The following is a 22815-nucleotide window of genomic DNA, read 5'->3' on the forward strand; positions in this document are numbered from 1 at the left end:
CTAAGTCATTCTCTTCCAGTCCAACTGAGTTTGTGATAAATAGTCTTAAATTGTTCACATCCCATCGGCACAAGCCCCCAGGGCCACCTCCTCCTCCTGTTTTTTCCAGTATAACGTTCCCCATAAAGCCTAGCCTGTGCCCTGTGATCTGATCAAGCTTCAACACATCATGTTTTTCGGTAGTTCATGTCTCTCCTGCAAAAAGTTGGAAAGCGGTTAAGAGAGGCTGTGCAGGCAGGACTGCAAATCCAACTCTCCCATTGACTTGCTTTCTTCAACCGAACAAGCCTCTACCCTAATGTAGCACACTTCTCAGCTTGCACCGTACATGCAATATTCCCAGGTGAATCAGCATGGTTCTTTGAGATCCTCACGGGGAGCGTGCTTGGTACAATTATTCATAGATGGCAAAATATTTGAGAGTCAACGATAATAATTTCATGGCACCCTGTTCTCCGCTATCTAGAAACACTCTGGAGATTTAATCTGCAACATGTTAGCAGCATTGACTGTGGAAACTGAGCTGCCTTTGTTGCTCTGGTTAGGCTGAGCTGTAGGTTTTTGCTACCAAACAATACCAGAGCACTATTTCACAGCAGAACAAGCTGTTGCCCCTGCCCTGCTCTGAAATCTCCTCTATCTTCTCACAGTCTGCAACTCAACCTAGATCCAGCTCTGTACCTTCTCCCCCAGCCTGTCTGCATTTCTGCTGTGCTAGAGCCTGCCCTTGCTGCTTCCTGACCTGCTTCTCAAAGCTTTTTCCCTTCCCAGTCTCAGGTCTTTATCTTCTTCCATGTAATTCCCTACTCTACTACAACCTCCAACTTGCCACGCGCTTCTGCGCCTTTCGCTGTAACCATCTGCTCCCTGACCACCTCTCTCCAGCTGCTCCCGCCCAAGGAATTTGTTCATTCATTGCGTTCCAGCTCTACGCCCCAAGAGCCAACAACTGCACATATAACGATGGGAATGCTGATAGTGTTAATAGATGATCACAATCAGTATCCACACACCTGAGCACGACTGTGTGAGGATCTTCAAGGCCTGCAGTTTCTACCTTTGAAACCCACGGGGGTTGATGCAATCTAAAGGCAGTAGCTAAAGGGAAGAAAGGCAAGGAGGAGAGAAGGAGGAAATAAAGTTCCCCATCGCTAAAATAGAACAGGAAGGAAAAGGTAATCTTCTGGTTTCTCGGATACAAGAGTTTCGCTCACGTTCAAATGCAGCACGTTGATGAGACAAGATTCAAAGACCTTGAGGGAAATCCCTAGGTCCCAGTGATGATGGCTCTGAGTCACTATCATACACCCCAAAACTCAGAACGTGAGATGCACCAGCTGGAACGGAGTTTCACTCCGCATCGCTACCACCAGGCCCAAGTTCTCCAGCACATTCTTTCCTCCTCTTCCAAGCTTCCCATCTCTCACTTTTTCCTCCCTGCACAAGCACACGCAGCTAACAGAGTTCTACCTTTCTTTTTCCCTTCTCCTACAAGGCCAGACACAGCTTCCTCCAAGTCCTACCCTGTGTTCTCTTGCACATCCCTCCGCAGATCAACAGGGTTTTTTTGGGAGCACCTCAGCCAAGTATTTTATGGCAGTGGAGCATGCTGCAAATATGCATGGAGATTGACACTAACTCAGTCGTAGCTTGGGCGTCTAAGCCTGAGATAACTGCCCCAGGCTGTCTTGGTAGACAGCAAGGAGAAATAGGCACCTCCAGAGGCCATTCATCTGACCTATCTTAGACGCCTATCTTGAGATGAATGGCCCTCTGGAGATGACTATTCCTCTTTATTGACTACAAAGGGACCCAGGGGCAACTAGTTCAGACTCAGATGTCCAATAGTGAGATATTTAAAACTGGGCGAGGTGATTTCTACTCCCAGTGGTTATGTAAATAGGAGCTGGATACACAAATCTCTTCAACTTTTCAGCAGGACCAGCGAGTGTTTGTGCACAGATTTATTTGCAAACAAATCTCATCTTTTTCTATTTCAGTAAAAGCTTGTGTCTGAGTAAAGTTCAAATGATTACAGCTGCAAGCTAAAGTTTGGGTCCGATAGGGATAACAACTCTCCTCTTTCAGTTAAATCAGTAACTTTCCTACAAATATTTAAAAAATAGACTCAGTTTCCTCCCAGTTTCTATCAACATCAGGACTCACACTGAAGTAGTCATTTCTCTCCTTAAAGGAACGGGCTGCTCAAACAATGAGGATCTGCACTTAAGATTTAATCTTTTCTAGCTCCAGGAGATAAAAAGAAAGAAAAGTGTAAGTGGCAGCAGATTCTCGGCTGCTGTAAACTGCCAGAACTCCACTAATTTTAATGGAGCTTCGCACCAGCCAACAACTTGCCTCTTGCTACACCAGCCAGACACAATGGGTTCCAAAGTCTCCAGCGTCTGCTAGACGCAGTCCTCCCCTCCTTAAATTGCATCAAACTGGGGAAGCCCTGGGATTTAAATGGAGAAAGATTGCTTTGAGCCTCTTGCACTATGGTTCCCAGGAGCTTCCCCATCAAACAAGCCTTCATTCCCCTCTTTATGGGTGTTTCGGACAGGGGGGAAAAAGGCAGCGATAAGCTCAGCTGGCTCCCTGCAGCACAGCAGACAAGGACCATGCTACTCTCCTTGGTTCACCTGGCAGCTGTTTTGCATAGCACTGGCATCAGATCTGGTGCGAGTTTGCCTGGGGAGGTTTCTCTGGGGATGGGAGCAGCAGAACAGTTCTGGATGCTTTCCCCCCACCCGCTGCTGTTCCCCCCGCCTGGAACGTGCCGTTTGCTCTGAAAACCAAAGACAAGTGCTCTATCAGAACCGACACAATTCCCACTGGAAGCCGCCGAGCCAGTCCGGCACTTGAGGATAAAAGCGCCGTAACGGGAGAAAAGTAAAAATCAAGATTTTAGTGCACCTTCACAAGGCAAACACATGCAGCAATATGCAGATACCACCTCCAGGGAGTGACAGCCACCTGTGGCTTTTCGCCCAACGACAAAAACAGGGCTGCAACCAGAAGGCTAACCTTATCCCCCTTCCCACCCAACTGCACACTTAATTCGCCTCACAATTTGATCTCAGCTGCACAGAAGGGACAGGGAATTAGAAGGTGATTTCAATCTTTAACAGGTGTTGGGGAATTCCCACAGGGAATCAGTTTTCTGCTGCGTGCATTTGGGAGGGAAATTCAGAACAGCTGAACGGCGATGGAGGAACAGTGCCAGGCAGACACCAGGCAGGGGATTCAGCTGCCTGGGCTTAGATGTCTAACTTTTAGGTGTCTAATTCTGAGCCAATTGCTCTAGGCTCCCTTTACAGCCACGGAGAGGAAGCAGGCGCTTCCAGAGGGCAATTCATCTCGCCCCCGAGATAGATGGCAGAGAGATGAATCACCTTCTGGAGATACCTATTTTCATCATTGACTGTACAAGGAGCCCGGGGTGAGTAGGTCAGACTTCAGCCTCCAAGTATTGAATATCTAAAATTAAGATTAATCTCACCTATCCTGGAGATTTTAGCACTCCAGTTGATAAAGCACAATGCCATTAGAGATTGACAAAGTAGGCCAGATGCAGAATGCCTTTCAATGTACATTTTCTAGAAGCTGAGAAATAAACTTGTTCACATTAACTGAGACAAGAATCAAGTCTCTCACCTCAAACAACATGTGAAGTTAAAAGATTACTCAACAGCAGGTAAAGAAAAGGTGGCAACAATCACTAGAACTATAAACAACACTTGACCCACATGCTGTAAATGAAGCAAAATGCTCACCTGCACTGAGAAGGATGTGGTTCTATCAGGCAAAAAAGATATTCAGCATCAGATACACTCCTCAGGATTTCAATTCACTTCAGAGACTCAAGCAAATACCAAGTCATAGCCCTCATGCTACTGTTCCCAGCAGTCAGACCAGCGACTTCTCCAGAACTAGCAGGAAAAGCGCCGGGTGGTAGGACCCCACTTAAATCACCTTCTCTCCATTTTAATGGCTGCCCCTGATTCCCTCCAGCTGTGTCCAGTGGCACTGGGGAACAGAAACTGAAGCTGAGCAGACAGCAGTCAGTTCCCTGCATCCTTATGTGCCCTGCTGGGATGCTCGCTGTTCCCAAGGCTTGTCTTAAGAAGTGCTTTTTAAAGGGAGCAGGGGAAAGTGTGAACAGGATGAGGAGTTATCAAGGCAGCCAGATAGGGCTGCAGTTTTCACGTTAACCGTTTGCTCTAAAGACACAAACAGACCAAACCGGGGCATTGGAGCATCTCCATGGGAAAGTTCAGGCTGGTTAGCAAGGAAAGTGAATCTGTGCTGACTCAGTCAGACAGCTACAGACTCCAGGGGAAGCTTTCACTGAAGACTCAAGTGTTTCATTTGGGTGGAAACCCCTGGGTTATAAAAACACCTTTCCTTTGTCAGCAATGCCTCAAAGAAATCACATCTTCCAGTCCCACTGCAGCTCGGAGTGCAATATGCCCTTCGTGTGGGGCAGGGAGCAGGGGGAGAAAGCAGGACAGCAAGTGTGGGAGACTCGGGCAGTTTCCAGAAGTAAACCCGAGGGCAGCAGTTGTTCCCACGGAAAACATTTCACCTGCAGGTGCTGGGAGAGGGCAAGTCTCTTCTCTTAGACTAGAGGCAAGAGGCAGATCAGACCAGCTCTTCCTTTGCCCCTCTAATTCAAGTCAAACCAGCCTTTTGTTCCCCTTTCCCCTCCCCATCCTTTTTTATCCTCTTCCATAATGGGATGTTTAAGAAAAAAAATAAAATAACCCAACCTCAAACCCTAATCACCTTCATTTGAATTTCAAATAGCCCCCTCCTGGCCTCCCCCACGCCCCAACTGACTCGGAGCTGGGAATATGGAAATTTCTCCTGCTTGCCTTAAATGTGGCTGTGCTATGAAAATCATCAGCCTTATGCAAATCCTGAGGAGGCCCAATTGCCATAGCAACCAGCTGTTTCCAGCCTGACTGCTGCTTTCATTTATTCGGGACTTGTCCTGGGGCTGTGCATAGCTGCAGGGGGAAAAGACAGGAGAAATCCTGGAGGCTTTGAGGAAAGTTTCACCAGGGAGAGCTAGCCTTGGAGAGCAGCGGCATAGCCAAGGACTAGGCTCAGCATGGGGCCAGGGAAGGCCAAATTTCCTCAAAAGACTTTGGCCTGGCAATCTGTTTCCATACCGATCTGAAGAGGTAACAACAAAAGGCAAAAGAGGAAAGCTCAGACTGTGCATCTCTTAGCTTGCCTGAGTGCAACAAGGAGTGCCCCTGTGCACCAAGCAGCACAGCCTGAGCACCCACCAACTCATCTCACACAAGCCATTGCACTGCTCAGCCTGACATCCCTCGCTTGTGCACATTGCCTTTTGCTCCAGTTAGAAGCTGACGCAGAGGTCAGAGCCTCCATACCCTGCTCCAGCATGAGCCATCAGGTTTAAAAAGAGACCCTACCCAGACACCTACGGTTGGAATACAATAAACATCAGTGTCTCCAGAGCCCAGCAGAGATCAGGGCTCCATTCTGCTGAGAGCAGTACCCATCCCTGGGGAGAGCAGCACCTGCATCAGAGAGCTTACACCCTGGCAAAAAGGTGGGAGAAAAGATCGGGACCCTCACTTTGGAGCTGAGGAATAGAAATAGACTTAATTAAGTTTGTACAGGGAGCGTGTGGCAGAGAAGCAAACTGAGACAAGGTCTCTGTTTTCCTATCCACCCTGGTATGGATTTAATGCAAAATGCGCTGACACAGAAGCCAGGGTACTGGGAGGATCTTTTGCTTCGGTGGGAAATTTTGGTGTCCAGTTTCAGAGCTGCCCTTGCTTTCTCTCCTCCGCTGCCAGGGGACCTTAGGTGTATTGCAGCAGCAGTGGAGGAAGGTGTCTCATGCTAGCATCCTTCCACAGGCACAAGCTGGCTGACGTTGAGGGTGCAGGGGGAGAAGAATGAAATTCAAAGGAGAGTCCCCCTCAAAAGGGACACTTTGCAAGACCATAGGAGCAGATGCGTCACAGCTCCTTACCATTTTCATTTTCTTGGGGTTTAAAGGAAAGGGTCTTTCTTACCCGCAGAGAGAAGATATCTGTTTTATTGCTTCCTGATGCACCCAGATATGTTACCCACGCTGTGAGGGTTAGATAACCCTGCTGCCATTGCCACCAGAGTCAGAAGCAGGCCAAGAGCCCAGCTTTCTGGCTCCGTGTGCCCTCCCCATGAAACTGCACTCCTCTACCTGGCTGCTGCTCTTCCAGATCCCAGACCCAACACAGCTGGCAAAGCTGCCGGGTCAGCCAACCACCACTGTCCCAGGCAGCGATACCGGCAGCTCCCGAGGCAGCGATAATGCTGTAGGGCTGTCCTATATTGCACCCACACGTACACACCCCAGCTCCTCTCCCCGTGCGCTGGGATGCCCATCGCGCACCCCGCCCTGGGCTCCTGGCAGGCTGGCCAGTTCCCCGTGTTACAGGGTGGGGAGGGAAGATGTTCGGAGCGCCTGCAGCTATTCAGTTACTGATGGTTGTGTTTGAAGAGCTTCCCTATCGCCCTTTTGTTAAAGCTTTGGCTTCCCCCCCATAGCCTCAACAGATGAAATCAAAGGGAAGTAGCTTTGCTTGGTGTAACCTGTTTTGATCAAGCAGATAAACGGGGAACAAGTGTCTGACACAAACAAACAGACAGACAGAGGCAAGTCCCACCTCAGCATTTTGTTGCATCAGATACAGAGGGCTTAGATAAACCACAAGAAGGGGGAGATCTCTGCCTCTCGGCTTGAAGACCAGGGGCGACACTCTGCAGTGCCAAGCCCCCACAGTTCCCATTAAAAAAAAAAAAAATCAACCCAGAACTTGCTGGCATGGCTTTCATCAGTTTAAAAAGATGAAAAGAGCTTACAGCCAAGCATAAAACTCATGCTTGTCATTACCCCCCATGGAGTCAGCGGGACTGCCTGCGAGCCCAGCTGCAGCACGCCAAGCATTAAACCACACGGGCATCACGCAGGAAAGGGTAAAGAGGACCCTCAGACTGGAGAGATGGCCTGGTGCTCGGGCTGGGGCTGACCTACGCAGCTCCTGGGCGATGGAGCAAAGCGCTCCAGCCCATAGTCCTCCCAGGAGACACTCGTGCCTATTCCCCTCTTCCCCCTCACACGTGTACTATGATAAAAAGGCAGACGTAAAGTAAGGGAAGGCTTAAGATTCACAGGACTGGATAAGGTAGGTGATATTCCTTAGAATTTTTTTTTTAAATCATCATCGCTTTTTTTAAAATGGCAAAATTTCACTACAACCAGTAGACATGGGGGGGTGGAATCACACAAACATGGGTTTTTGGAGAACATCTTACTAAAAGCTTTGAAGCTTTTTCCATGAAATTGGTGTGGATGAAAAAGGAAAAAAAAAAGCTTAGCTTTTCTAACCTCCTATGAAAGATGAACAATTTTGACAATTTTCTCAAAAAAGAAAAAGCCCCACGATTATTTCAAACACTTTCAAAGTAAAACAATGCCCCAAATTACCCTTTTTTCCCCTCTAAGCCCAGAACTGGCGGAGATATGAAAGGATGAGATTATGCTTCTGCTACTGACACTTCCCATCAGATCTTCAGGCATCAGTTTTAGATCAAGGGCTTGGTTTACAAAAGCATTTTGGCACCCAACTCCCTCCAGTATTTTTTTTTTTTTTTTAAATTCTTCTTGGAACCAGTCTGCATCTTTTGGTGATGAAAGACCTTTGTAAATCTGCACCTAGAAGGATTTCCATTCTTTCTAAGCTATAATATTGTTAGTTTGGTAACTACTCTCTCCTTTGGGGGTAACAAGATTCCTGGGGAGGTGTGTGGATTGGTCCAATTCATTAGTAAATAGGTCTTCAATTAATGAGTCATTGGAAAACAGATTTTTTTCCCACATGAAGCTAGTAAACAAAACACTAAACTATTAGGTGTTGCAGTAAATATTCCTCTAACAATATGTATAAGGGAAAATAAAAACTTCCAGGGAAGTTCAGTACAAAGAGCTTTGTTGTTTATAAACAGAATGGTCGGAAAGAGGAAAAAAAAACCCAAACCCGACAAAGATGTGTAGAGGTTTTAGGTGAAGCATCGAGGCAGCCCCTCCGTGGGCTTGGCTGGTTGTGACTGCCAGTGGGGCTGATGTGCCCGGTTACACCAGCTGAAGTGCAATCCAACATATACAGCTGAACGGTAGCCTGCGATCCTGCTCTGGCCACCCTCTCCTCAGAGTCCTGCAGGGGACTGCTCACCCCGCAGGAGGGGTTGTGGCTATTTGCTAGAGTCCCGCAGGAAACTCCGAACTCTCTGCAGTCTCTCTCATCACCGCTAAGTCTCATGTGGTGATCTCTGAAGATCCTGAACAGATCAAACAGTCATGGGGACCGTATTAGAAAAAAGAATAATTTAAAGAGGTTCCTGTTTAAATTAACAGGTATCAGTCTGCAGGGAAGTGTCACTCTTGCAAATGAAGGAGATTTACTTGTTCTGATTTCCCTGCTTGATTTGAAGTCTCCTAGAGCAGAAGCAGAGTTAATGCTGCTACAAACATTTTTGCTATTTTAAAACAAATTGACTTCACCTCTCTGCTTTCTTTTCTCAATTACCACTAGAAAGAGGTGCTACAGCTAACACTAATGGCTGTCTGGGAAGCTTAAGCTGAAAAACTGCATTTTATCCAATCAACTGTGGTGCCAGCTTCTCCCCTGTTTAACACTATTGACTACAACATCAGCAGCGTGAGTTTCCCACTACGCTTAGTAACAGCCAATACCAAACCCAAATACCGACTCTCGTAATAATACAGCCTTCCCTAATCTTGATCCAACTGCGCTATCCATCAGCTCTGTGTGCCAAGATGCACGAAACATTTCAGGAGACTCTGGTTCCCAATTTAAGGCCTGTAACAGCTACCAGGGTTTTTTGAAAGAGCTTGGGAAGTTGGGGACATGTTTGTTGCTAGGCGGCTTGGAAACATTTATCTCAAAAAACCAACTTGGGGTCATCTGAAAGCCCTGAGCAGAAGCTGACCCGACCAAAGTCAATCAGAGTTCACAGACATGAATAGAACCAGATTTTATCTCTACCTTAGATTATGTCAAATAACCCAGCTTAATAGCTAAGAGCACAGAGGATTTCTAGTCCTCAATGTACGGTGTAAATAAAGGGGCAGTTTTAGTCCCATTAAAACATGCCTCGGTTTCTCTGGCTTTACCAAGATCTCATTTTTTCTAAGTCCTCTCAAATGACAAAAGTAAGAGAGGAATAGTAAAATAATTCCATGTAAAGTTTTAATGTAATAATTACATCTTCCCCCCCCCAGCTTAGGGCTCTTCATTACTCAACGAACAATGATTCTTTTACATTGTCTCTACAAGTTTTAGTTTTACAAGGTGTTTATTTCTAAGTCTATAGATGAGCCTCACTGTTTCCAATAATCTTAATGTCTTATACCTAAATAAATATTAGGTGCTAAAAATATTTCTTATTGCTGTCTATTTGCCTAAAAAGGAATCTGACCAAGAGCCTTTGTGAAGTTACAGCCTCGAGGTCTTGCATTCAAAGCCCACTGCAGGCAGTGGCAGTCAGAAGTGATGACAGAAAATACAAAACTGATTTTTTTGGTGTATATCACACCTTGTGGCAGTGCAGGAGGTGGTAGGTAACCTGGCAGAAATCGGTGCTAACACCAGTGCTATCATTTTCAAAGGATCACGCTGTTCTTCAGCTTTCCACATTCAAGGAACATTGGGGCTTCTAGCCACGGAGCGGCAAGAGTCTGAGCAGCTGTGAGGTGGGAGTAGAGGAGATGAGAAACCCAATCATGCTTCAAGATGAAGAGTGATAAATTTTTGCTGGAACTACCTAGCTGGGTTTGATTATTCCCGAAGTGCCTCCCATTTTTCTACATATACATAGCCAAAAAAAGGCTTAGTCCCTGGGAGTTTTGTCTAAGAAAACGTTCCTGACACAAACCCTGTGTAAAACGAAGAGCTGTTTGTGCTAAACTGAGCAGACCAAGACTATTTCAATGGCATTATTCCTTTGGCAAGATGTGAGCGTATTTCCATGCTAAAACCGCAGAGGACATTACCGAGACACGCACTGATTCGCTGCTGTTACAGAAGGATCTTGCATGCTGATCAAGATACGAACGCAACCCTAGCCCAGAGCGCATTCTTGATCAACTCCCAGGCTGGTTGGGAGAGCGCAATGTAGCAGCAACAGGAGTCAACCAAAGCACGGACAGAAACTTCCAGCACCCATGCCCCCTCCTTTTCTTTCCTTTCTCTTCCCTCCTCGCGCTCCCTTGCCTGCCCCCCACGTCTCGGACCCTCCTTACCTGGCTCCACCTGGTCAGGTTCGTGCCGAGTATCCGTGGAATCTGCCGCATCACCGCTCATCTTGATCTCTAGAAAAGGAGGTACAACTGATTTTAATAACAGGTCACAGTCCCAGGCAACAGGCACATGTGGCTTCCACTAAACAGCACAAATGAATGTGTAATTATAATAAACCATCAGACTTTCAAATTTCTGATTCCTCAACATACAGTCACTAGAATATTCATCAGCTCCGAGGATGCACTTTCCCTCCTGTTGCTCTTTGCAACCCCCTTATTGCTCTCCCCCCTCCCCAATTTGCGGCTGTGTTCTCACCTTTTGCATCATTCCTCTCCCACGCAGAGGACGAGGGGGTGTTTAACCACTGGGAGCCCTCCCAGCCTGTCCCCCGAGCTTTATGCAGGCTTCCCAAACCCGCTGGTGTGGCTCTCAGTTTGACACCATCCTCCACCACACCTGTGGAGGCAGGGGATCCCTCCCAGCTTTCCCCTCCTCTCCGGCATCCTTTCCTTGTCCCTCCAGGCGGCTCAGCCAGGCCAGCGCTTGGTGCTGCACAAAGTACACGCAGGCAGGACAAGAAGCTCTTGGAGAGGGCAGCGAAGTCTCTCTTCTCCTCTCACTCCCTTGTGAGCTCAGCCTGTTGCTCTCAATATATCTGAGCCCCATTTGCAAACTATTTACCCTGCTTTCTCCCCCATGCACACGCCCACACCCCTCAGGAACCGTGCAGCAGCTGCCTTGCTCCAAAGCCCTGTCCCTGACCCAGGAGCGAGAAGAGTGCTTTGCCATCAAACTCCCGCATATCTCCCCCCCATCCTTATCAATGTCAATAAATTTGTCATTTACCCTTGAAGTGATGGCTGCCACCACACCCGGGGCCACGTTCTCCTTCAGGGACAGCTGAAAGACAAGGGGGGAAGTCAACTTTACACTGGATTGCTCATCTCCTCCTTAAAAGAGGCAAAGTACACACCAGCGAAAGAAGGAAGAATATCTATTCAAATTTAGATGGACACCCCCTCACAGTCTTCTACCCTTTGCATGGGAATTTTAACTCTTTCCAGGCCAGTTGGGGAAAAAAGATAACCATTTTTTATAAAGAACCAACTGATTTGCATGTGCTTCCTGCAGCCAATCCCGGCCACAGAAGTCATGCGATTTGCATGGGGTAATAACAACAGCGGTGGAAGCTGGGCCAGTGTTTGCTGTGGTTTTGCTGCGGTAGAAAAGGCAGGTGGAAGCCTTCTTAAAGGCATCACGCAAACGTTTTCCTCTTTCCCAAGTATGCCTTGTGTTATTTCCAAACGGCCAAAAGGGCGAGAAGAACCCTATAGGTTTTTATACCCATTTCCCTCTATTACTCACGCTAAAGCAAGACAGGCCTTTGTTTGTTTGTTCATTCGGGTTTTCTTTTCCCCTGTTCAAACTTCCAGTGTGCAAGTGGCAAACTACCTGCTTTTCGGCCAAAATTTAATAGCTTTGTTCAGGTTAAAGTTTGAAACTTTTTCTTCAGCAAATGAATAAAGGAAGAAAACAAAGGACAAGATTTTTATACCAAAGACAGAGGGCAGAAACATTCACATAGTTCAGAAGCTTCCTTTTTTTAAATTGCCTTAAAGTGTGAGGGGGAAAAAGAGAGAGAAGAGAGTTGTGGGATTTTTTTTTTTTTTCCCCCTTCAAATAAACCCGCTGCAATTAAGACATGAACATTTAGTGGGGCTTCTAAGCATTTCTACTGCAGGAAGAGTAATTATCATCAGCTATAAACATCTTCTTGTCTTGTAATACTGCCAAGGGACCCTAACTTAGGCAATCTACAAAGCACAAAGTTTTGCTTGCTGCCAAAAAAGTATCTTAAAAAAAAAAGCCAAGTTCTCATAAAATAGAGTAAGAAAAAAGTCTTAAATCATGCAGAAGTTTGGTGCTTGCTCTAGTAAGAAAGCCTGCAGGTTTGCAAAAAAAAGTAACACATATTTCATTGTGAGCACACAAATAATGAATGAATGCATGTTAGTGAAAGAAAATTATCTAATCCCCAAGGAGCCCCTTATGGGCACAGAGCAAGAGACAGGGCAGTTCAGGCAGAGCTGAAGAAAGGAAGACACAAAAGCAGACCATAAGAAGCTCTCTCCCTCCTACGGGAGTGAGCCCTCAGCCCCTCTGCCATTTATAACCTGGGGTGGGCGGGGAGGAAAGGAGGAATTGCAGCTGTAGCTTGATTAAATACCACATGCTATCCATCAGTCAAATGCCCTCCTCCTGGAGTCAGGTGATAACAAGATACCCTGTGATTCTCTCATACATAGAGCAGAGGAATTTTATTTTCACACAGATTCGAATTCCCATCATAAATGTACACTATTTATTACATTTTTATTACATAAATGTAATAAAACTTTAAATATCTTGTGGGGGGAGAAAGAAAACCAACCCAGGAGGAAAAAAAACCCTTTTGATCAACACCTTCTGATGTAAGTGGTTTGGAGCTGGACAGCAGTGCGGCACCAGTCATCCTCCGAGGGGCCCTTGAGAACAAGGAGCAGACATACAGAGGAATTACTTCCTAATATGATACAAGTGTAGCCAAGATAAAGGCAACACCTTTTTATTGACACCCAAGGGTCTTCCACTAGAAACCAGGATGGAGTGATGCATCTGGATTTGAATCCCTCGGCATCTGACAAAATATTTCAAGACAAAAAAGGCTGTGAGACTTTGAGTCCAACTAAATGCAAGCCCCACCATACAGCTTTGCTAGTTTGGCAATATACGGAGAATAAGCAGGCTAGTAAAAAAAAAAAACTCTGGGAAAACTAATGCAACTTAGGACTGCCTAACTCCTAACCACAGACCTATTAGGAGCCGCCACTGCGGCCTGGGCCATATTAAAAATGTGCTGCTCTACCTCAGCTAGCAAACATACCTGGAGTAGGGGTAGTCTGGTTTGTTCACTCAGACCAAAGAAACTATACCAGTGCAGACACTTCTCTGGGGATATATCTGCATCTATATTTTTGCTGAAACAAATGGTGTCAGCAAATAAAGCTTTCCCAAGCTCTTATTCCTAGTAGTTGTTCAGACATGGGCACCAGGGTAAACCAGCCTGATGACTTTAAAAGGGAAAACGAAAGCTGGTGCTGGTAGTGGGGGGAACTCAGCTTAGCTGAGACCATTACCTGGAGCTTATTGAACTTTCTGCACTTTAGGTGCCCAAGCCCCTCTGGAGGCTCCAGGAAGGTGAAATATCCAAATGCCTGGGGAGGAGGCGGTGGTACACGCCAGGGAACACGCTGCTGCAGGGAAACCGTCTTGCCAGGGAGGCGGGCGTGCGGAGCCCGAGCAGCCCACCTTCGCTTTGCACGCTGCGTCTTCTCTGCACGGCCGCGGAAGAAGCAGAGCACACCTCTGCAAGCAGCTTACTGCAAGGCTTTAGTGTTCGGGGACCCCAAGACTGAACACCCAGAGCTGCCTTTGCGCGACGGTGAAGAAACACCCTCCCACCAGCGCTGGGCTCTGGCACGTGGAAGTGGTTGGGCCCAGGCTGGTCTCTCTCCCTGCAAAAAGACTGCGTAAAGGCCCTTCCGACAGACCGCAGGGTGGGATGAGTTGGTAGAATGGAAGTTCAGCGCGCACCCAGCTCTGTGCAGCTCCGGGCCAAATCCACCCTGGGAGTGATGCCACTGGCTTTGACAGAGGGCACAGTATCGATTTTGGGAATCTTCTCACGAAGAAAGAGTCGCCCACAAGCAAAGCAGATGGGTGGATAGGAGCCTGCGGGGGATGCGTCCCCGAGAGACACCACACACAAGCACACCCATCACAGGTGCTCAGACTAGTCAGGCTCACACGCCGAGCCAAGACCACGAGCCTCCCGCCTGCCGCAGCCTCTCCTCGCGGCCGGCTGTGCAGCGCCGGGGGCTGCCCAGCTGCCCTCCCCGTGGCTGGCGCAGGGAGCCAGCCTGCTCAGCGGGGCGCCGGCCGGCCACGCAGGGGCTCTGGCATCCCAGAGCCACGGAGAGGTTGCAACGCAGCCACGAAGCGGAGGCTTTGGCCACCTCTGCCAGCCTGCTGACACTGTGCTAGGTGTCACAGCATCTGCCTTGCCCTGCGGGCCTGCCTGTGAGCCCACGTGCAGGCAGGGCCTGTTGAGGGGGCTACAAACACTGGGCATGGACCCCTCGGTCTCTCCTGCACAGCAGGACCGTCAAACGCTTGAGCTTCGCCGCAGCGTGCCAGGAGGTACGCAAAGGGAACGAGCCTGGGACAGACTGATGGCAGCATCTGCCCCCTCCCCTCCAAACCTGGAGACAACACGCAGCATCTCCTGCTGCACGAAGCACCGGACACAGGTCACTAGCAGGACACGTGGCTCCTGTACCCCCAACGCCCTGCTGCCTGCGCCTGTCGCAGAAGGGGCTGTCAGCATCTGGCCTTCACTGCTGCTGCCGCTCTGCTCCTGCCCCAGCGTCGCCCTCGGCTCCAGCATGCCCAGGGGTGCAGTCCTTCCCCTCAAGCATGGGGGCTTGAGCTGAGGGCAGAACATAAACTGACTCTATCGGGGCGAGCCCGAGCTCAGCACAGCTCCAAAGGATTTGGCAGTGATTGCTCTTGTTCCCCAGCTAATTGCCAAGGGGAGGTCTGCTCAGAGAAGATGTGAGACTACCTAAGCTGTACCTCTGGGTCAGACCCCATGGAAGGAGTCTCTCTCTCTCTCTAAGTATCCCTGTTCATTCATTCCTCTCTCAGCCCAGCCTCCCACAGCTCCCTCCTCATTCATTTCTCCCTCCTTTTCCCTCTTTGTCATTAACTTTTCTCCTTCCAACCTGTGTCCCATTTCATTCTCACACACACCCCCCTCCATCCTTGCCACATCCCTCTGTGAATGTATCCCCTCACTCCTCCCAGCTTTATCCCAATGACCGGACCCACAGGTCAGGCACTAAACGCTCATTTTCCAGGTACCCAAGAGAACTCTGCGCTCTGCTCCCCGACCCGCGTTAGCGCTGGCAGCATGAGCGGTGCACCCACATTGTGGGCATGGCTTGGCAGCCCCCTAAATAGGATCAGGGCAGCATCCATCCCCAGGTAGGAATGTGGGCACTTAACCAGGCACTGGCTGTGATAGCCAACTCCAACGGCAGAAAAGAGGAGGGAAAGGAGGGAGGAAAGGTCACAGGAATCAGAGCAATCCCATTTCCTGCCCAAGTCCACGGTCTCAGCTACGTGGTGAGCTCCAGCCCGATCCTTCCTCAAGTGCTCTTTACCTGTGTGCACAGATTCCAGGTTCACCATCCTGCTGGTGGAGGGAAATCCGCGGTGCGCCCAGCCTCCTGCCGTCAGCCCCAGGTTGCCAGGGGCTGCCAGTTTGCCCTCCCTCCTCTGCCACCCGCTGCCTCTCAAACCAGGCGTGGGTCCGCTCCCGAAGGGACCTAGAGCTCCATTGCCTGTTGCCATGCAGGGCCAGGTGAGCATGCGGCACCGCGCCACGCCTCGCCCCACCTCCGGCTCCCTCCGGTGCCCTGACACCCAGCAGCCTGGCGCCCGGCCCATGCAAAAGCACCCATTTGCATATTAGTAACTCGGGAATGGATGAGTCCCTGCAGCGCTGCCAGGGCGTGGGGTGGGGTGGGAAGGAGGGAGGAAGGAAGGCGGTTTGCCCGCCCTCAGCTGCACCGATACACCCTGCAGCACCTGCCTGCTGGGCTGCAGCTGGGGGGCTTTGCAGGGGCTCCGCTGTCAGCCCCAGATCCGAGTTGTCCCATCGTGGACAGGCTTTTGGCTCTGCCTCTCGCAATGCGCGTGTAAGAGGCCAAGGCTTCAAGCCAGGGTGGGCAGCAGCCGCCAGCACCCAGAAGGGAAGGCGCCCGAGCTGTGGGAACAGCCCCTCCAGCAAGCAGCCCTTTAACTTCATTTCTGGCCACTCCGCTAAACCCTGGGATCTGCTCCGAGTGAGCCGTGAAAGCAGCCTGTGCGGTTGAGTCTTTGCATCCCCTAGGTCTGGGCTGAACCTGGATGATGCCATATGAAACCATCAGCACAAAGAGGAAAGTTAAGACCAGAAAGGTAACCTGACTTGGCTAAAGGCACAGGGTTAGGATCAGCACATGGAGACTCCCCTTTCCTGACTTGTGCTCTGTGCGGTACGTCAGTCCCCCGAGAAGAGGAGAGAAGTGGCAGACAGTCTCTTCCTCCTCCTCCATGTTGTTTAAAGCTGCAGTATTTAACTGACTTCCAGGGAAGCCAGGGAAAAAATTCTTTTAATGTTGGCTTCTTCAGTAGGAAGCTGCCAGAGGCTAGATCCTCAGCCTACGCTCTGTGCTGTGGTGGGGACCAACAGTCACCCTGACGGACCCCGGCACTGCGGGCGCTCCCGTCCCTGCCGTGCGCTACCTCGCTGACCCCTACCACGGCCCGGGGTAGCAGGACGCCTGCGTTAAACGCCCGCGCTCCAGCGCTGCTCGAACCCCTCCTGAAAGCGTTAACACGCTCAATTGGTAGCTGCCAGGTACAAGCTATCACACATTCATCTCTCCCTGGCTAATTCACGTTCCAGGGCTCTCGGCTTTCCCACATACTGCTCTCCCTCCCTGGAAAGACAGGTTTCTCTGAAGAGATGGGTGGGCGGGCAGGCAGGCTCTCCAGCCTCACCTCCAACCCAGGCCGACGTTACGGGGCTGAAGTGCCTGCCCTTGGCTTGCGCGGTCGGAGAGGACATCCTCAGGAGAGGGCAACGCGCTGGGAGGAGGGGGTGGGCGTGTTAAAGGAGACTCTAACAAGGAAAAAGAGGGGCAAGGTGGGGGGGAGATGGATGGGGGAAAGCAGGAAGGAGGGGAAGTTCCCGCGTCAGACTAACGTTTGCAGGACAGGGCGCAAGGGGAGATTTCTGCGGGCTGCGTTCAGCGCTGCTCCAGGAAGCAGAAAGGTGACACGGGGCGGTTTGCGCAGGCAGCTCGTTTCGAGCTGCTGGAGGGGCTGGACTCCTGCCACCGATCCCCTGGCCGTGGCAGAGCCCCAGCCATTCAGGCCCTGATCCTCGGGGTGTTCCTGGGCAGCTGCTGGTCTGTTTTCTAGTGTTTTTGGCATGACCCCCCACGTCGGGGTTTTCCCCATCCTGAAGACTGATGCGATCAGGTGTCTCCACTGTGTCAAACACGGATTTGCTGGTGGCTTCCGGCCACTTGAAGGGCCTCTGGGGCGCAGCAGAAAGGCCCTGGAAAGGCTGGGGACCACGAGAGCTCCCCGCGGTACACCGGTAGGGGCTTTCACTTGACCACGGTCTTGTCCCTCTGCTTCCCGGCGCTTCTCCCTTGCTCCAGAGCCGAGCAGCCTGCCCCGGCGCCCCAGGGAGGCAGGTCCTCGCCGGTGGCAGCTCCAGCCGGACAGGAATCCCGGGCATCCCCCGGCCGGGGATGCTGGCCCGGCCATGGGCAAGGGCGCAGTGCCCTCTCCTGGCCCTACAGGCGCTGCCAAATGCAGCCGGGAATGCTCCAGCCACCAGCCCCGCTCTGCCGCTGGCGGGATCTGCTTTTTCTGACTGTTACTTTGTGGTCAATGGAACAGCAGGAAAAAATTATTATTTAGGTGCTTTTCTCCCCAAAGAGCTGTGGGAGCAAAGCCCTTCACCTGGGTACCCTTGGCTTCAGTGACGCGTTCTGCAGGCAAGAGAGAATACACACTCCTGATTAAGCCACCCAAAACACCTCCGCTACCCAGAGACAGAAAAAATAGGGGAGGGATCACAGCATCATCACTCCTTTCTGCTGTGGGAATGAGACCACCTTCTCCAGGCAAAGGCAGATTTGCTTCATCTCTGTCCTGAGATGATCACTCCTAGATGCCAGCAGATACGCTGCCTTTTTTTTTTTCCCCGTGGCCATCAGTGAATGATCCATCCGCTCTCATCCTCACCGTATGCATGCGTTCCTCCACTCCTGCCACCAATGTTTATTCCCCTCTTGGAGGAAGATAAGCTCTGCAGCTAGTGCTTGATTTATGGAGTACGGCCTTTGGACGGGCCCTGAAAGCGCCAACTGCGGCAAGGCGTTACAAAATCCCCCGCCGCTTTCTCCTGGCAGCGAGGATTTATGCGGGTGCTGCCGGCTGGCCGCACCTTCCCCCTGTGCCAGGAAGGTCTCCTGCCTCCACCTGAACAGCTGCTTTCCGAGGGTGTTATTTACGTGCATCAAGAAGGCGGCTTTTTTTCTTTCCTCTGGGAAGGCGAACGCGCTGCAGCGCCGTCCCCGTCTGGCAGGGCTGGGGCGAGGGTGAGGTCTGGCAGGGAGTGGGGCAGGCAGGGGGGCAGGCAATGGGGCAGGCAGGGGACAGGCAGGGGGCAGGCGGGGGGCTGGCAGGGGGACAGGCAGGGGGGCTGGCAGGGGGACAGGCAGGGGGACAGGCAATGGGACAGGCAGGGGGGCAGGCAGGGGACAGGCAGGGGGGCAAGCAGGGGGACAGGCAGGGGGCAAGCAGGGGAACAGGCAATGGGGCAGACAGGGGGGCAGGCAGGGGGACAGGCAGGGGACAGACAGGGGGGCAGGCAGGGGGGCAGGCAGGGGGGCTGGCAGGGGGCTGGCAGGGGGACAGGCAGGGGGCAGGCAATGGGACAGGCAGGGGGGCAGGCAGGGGACAGGCAGTGGGGCAGGCAGGGGGACAGGCAGGGGGCAAGCAAGGGGACAGGCAATGGGGCAGGCAGTGGGGCAGGCAGGGGGGCAGGCAATGGGACAGGCAGGGGGGCAGACAGGGGGGCAGGCAATGGGACAGGCAGGGAGGCAGGCAATGGGGCAGGCAGGGGGACAGGCAGGGGACAGACAGGGGGGCAGGCAGGGGGGCAGGCAGGGGGGCTGGCAGGGGGCTGGCAGGGGGACAGGCAGGGGGCAGGCAATGGGACAGGCAGGGGGGCAGGCAGGGGACAGGCAGTGGGGCAGGCAGGGGGACAGGCAGGGGGCAAGCAAGGGGACAGGCAATGGGGCAGGCAGTGGGGCAGGCAGGGGGGCAGGCAATGGGACAGGCAGGGGGGCAGACAGGGGGGCAGGCAATGGGACAGGCAGGGAGGCAGGCAATGGGGCAGGCAGGGGGACAGGCAGGGGACAGACAGGGGGGCAGGCAGGGGGGCAGGCAGGGGGGCTGGCAGGGGGCTGGCAGGGGGACAGGCAGGGGGCAGGCAATGGGACAGGCAGGGGGGCAGGCAGGGGACAGGCAGTGGGGCAGGCAGGGGGACAGGCAGGGGGCAAGCAAGGGGACAGGCAATGGGGCAGGCAGTGGGGCAGGCAGGGGGGCAGGCAATGGGACAGGCAGGGGGGCAGACAGGGGGGCAGGCAATGGGACAGGCAGGGAGGCAGGCAATGGGGCAGGCAGGGGGACAGGCAGGGGGACAGGCAGGGGACAGACAGGGGGGCAGGCAGGGAGGCAGGCAGGGGGGCTGGCAGGGGGCTGGCAGGGGGACAGGCAGGGGGCAGGCAATGGGACAGGCAGGGGGGCAGGCAGGGGACAGGCAGTGGGGCAGGCAGGGGGACAGGCAGGGGGCAAGCAGGGGGACAGGCAGGGGGGCAGGCAGGGGGGCAGACAGGGGGGCAGGCAATGGGACAGGCAGGGAGGCAGGCAGGGGACAGGCAGTGGGGCAAGCAGGGGGACAGGCAGGGGGGCAGGCAATGGGACAGGCAGGGGGGCAGGCAGGGGGGCAGGCAGGGGGGCAAGCAATGGGGCAGGCAGGGGGACAGGCAGGGGGCAGGCAATGGGGCAGGCAGGGGGGCTGGCAGCGCGCGCACCCCGGTCCCCCCGCCGCCAGCCTCCCCCCGGCCGCCCTGCGCCTCCGCCGCGCTCCGCCAGCACCCACTTGTGGAGGCCGGGAAAGCTGCAGGGCAAGCGCCGGGCCGGCCCGGGAGGGAGCCCCGGAAGGGAGCCCCGGGAGGGAGCCCCGGCCCCGGGAGGGAGCCCCGGGAGGGAGCCCCGGAAGGGAGCCCCGGGAGGGAGCCCCGGCCCCGGGAGGGAGCCCCGGGAGGGAGCCCCGGCCCCGGCCCCGGGCAGCGCCAGGGTCCCGCCGCGCACGGCGCAGCCAGCCGCCCCCCGGCCCGCGATTCCCCAGCCCCCCGGCACTGCCGGCCGAACTTTCGGACCCCTGCGGGGCCCCGGTAGCCCCGGGGCAGGCCGGCGGCATTGCTTCGGGAAAGCGGAGGCACCGCCTCCCTCCCACGCCTCGGCGGGCGCAGCACACCCGGGTGCTCGCCTCCCCTCAAAGCCCAGCACCGCCGGAGCGCACGCAAACCCCGAAATGAGTATTGAGTCAAGCTCAGCGTTTACTGCCCATCGTCTTCTAGAATTCACGGCCTTCACTTGTCTGGCAGCCCCGGAGCTCCCAGCGCTGGCCCTGCTGCACACAGAGCTCAAAACACCCTCCAACCCACACTGCTGAACACGGGTCCAGCTCCTAACAGGCTTCTCCGTCACCCCACAGAGCCGAGGCGATGGTTTGGTACTGCCGTGCACCGTACTGCTTTCCCAAGGTGGCCTGGGAATACCTCAGCTCCGTGCTGCCAAAAGAACTGGGGAAGGGCTGAGGTGTCTCTGTGACCCCGGCACCCCTGAGCCTCACCGCTGCAACATAAGCGCGTTCAAGCTCGCCGGGATATGACCCAATTCTCCCAGAGCGAGCTCACGTCCCCTCCCAGCAGCCCTGCACAGCAGGTAGCAGTGGAAGCGGGCTACCCAGGGCTCCCAGCAGAAAGGCACGCAGCCATCCCGCAATCCTCTGCCGCTCTGCTCGCAGCCCACCTCACCCCGCAGCTGCATTGAACTCCAGCAAGCAGGGACAAAGGCCCATGGTGTGCTGCTGCAGCAGGAGCCCAGGCAGCAGAGAACACAGCCCTGTAAATGCTGACCATGGAAGCGAAAAAGAAGCGATTCCAGCTTCCCCAGAAATCACAGTAAGGGGGTAAGCTGCCTCAGTGGCTCAAGGAGAGAAGGGCTGAGGTTGCAAAGTCCTTGTCCCATCTCCGCATTCACCACACTAGGGGGAATCAGCACTCCACATTTCTGCCTCGAGCAGCCACCGAGATAAGAGCTCTGAGCTGGCCAAAACTCTGCCGCCCTCATCTCCCCTCAGCTATAGCTGCAGAGGAATACACAAAGAATACTTTACTCAGGCTGCTGGACCCAGACAAACCTTCAGCCACATGGTGCAGCTGCACATCGGCGTAATATCCCGACGGGACCCCACCATCACTCGGAGAGAAGAGCAGGCACCAGCCTGCCTAACCCAGGACCCGCTTCTACTGCCAGTCTTTTACGTCACCAGAGCTTGGGCTCGAATCTTCCACAGTTGCTCGAGATGAGTGAAAGCTGTCTCCCTACCGAGGGGCTGGTGGATGGTACACTTGAGCTGCAGGACCACGCTGCTAAGTGCTGTGGTCACGCTCAACAGCGGGATGTTCCCCCCCATCCATGGGTCTTCTTCCTAGGTGCAGGCTTGAGACTTACCCATAAGGTAACTCTTAACCAAGAACCCAAACAACTGGATCACACACAGATTACAATGCACAGAGAATCTTTGAGGCCACAGATGCTTTAAAAAAAATCAGTTTATTTTACCTTACAAATGATAAATAATTTGTTTTTAAAAAAATCATTTCAAGTGTGTTTTACTTCATGTTGCAATATTAAAATACCTTTCCCTTCTCCCCCCTTAAGTGATCAATACAAAAATAATTGTGACCAAATTTTTTTTTGTCAAAAATTCCTGTATTTTAGGCAAAAAGGCACATTGTGAAGGCTTTTCACCAGGAGGTACAGGGTTCACAATGACCCCAACAGCCTCTCTCCCCTCCCTGCTTGTTCTAACTTGAGTGGAAGAGGACACAGGAACCAGGCAGCATGCCTTCAGCGCTTTTTCTCTGATGCCCTCCAGGTACACACCAGGGCCAAGGTCAGCTTCAGTGTCAGCCCTGTTTTACATACAGGGGAAACCAAGGCACAGCAAAGCAGTACAATTATCTAAGAGCTTCTAGTGAATTACTGGACGTAGATGTAGAATGTTGTCTTCTTCAAAACGACAGTGCGAACCCACCTGGGATCATCCTCCCCCCTTGCAACCACAGTGTTATGATGGTAGTCACAAGTCTCTAGGTATTTCTTTCTTAGTGGGAGAGTCACAGAACCAACACAAAAAGTTGGGCCTTCACTAGTCTAAACAGGGATTAATTAGAGCCCTAATTACCAGCCCTTGAGGGGCAAAAGTCATTGCTGGGATATATCCCCCCATTATATCTTCTAGCCACAGAAGGATATAACAGCCAGTTGGACGCTGGAAAAAGACAGGCTCTTGCTTCGGGTAGGCTTCGTACCTTCCTTGTTCAGGGTATGTGGTCCCATAAATCAGCTGTTTTCCCTCTGGGAAATGCTGTTGTGCCACCAGGAGGTGAAGTCAGTGAAAAGGCTTCTTCAGCGGCAGAGATGTTTGACAGCCCAGGTCATC

General features: G+C 52.6%; 1 protein-coding gene across 1 annotated transcript in view; it reads right to left on the minus strand.

Moving 5' to 3' along the window:
* The window catches only part of POU2F3 (POU class 2 homeobox 3), a 42287-nt gene extending 26388 nt beyond the window's left edge, over positions 1 to 15899 (minus strand). Inside the window, exons 1-3 of the mRNA XM_075723312.1 lie at positions 15614 to 15899; positions 11196 to 11249; positions 10349 to 10417 (exon numbers count right to left, since the gene is read on the minus strand). Coding sequence (XP_075579427.1) covers positions 10349 to 10417; positions 11196 to 11249; positions 15614 to 15899 — 409 coding nt within the window. The remainder of the gene's footprint in view (positions 1 to 10348; positions 10418 to 11195; positions 11250 to 15613) is intronic.
* Between the last annotated feature and the right edge of the window lie 6916 nt (positions 15900 to 22815).

Source organism: Pelecanus crispus, chromosome 19 (genome assembly GCF_030463565.1).
Source record: "Pelecanus crispus isolate bPelCri1 chromosome 19, bPelCri1.pri, whole genome shotgun sequence".
NCBI classification, from domain to species: domain Eukaryota; kingdom Metazoa; phylum Chordata; class Aves; order Pelecaniformes; family Pelecanidae; genus Pelecanus; species Pelecanus crispus.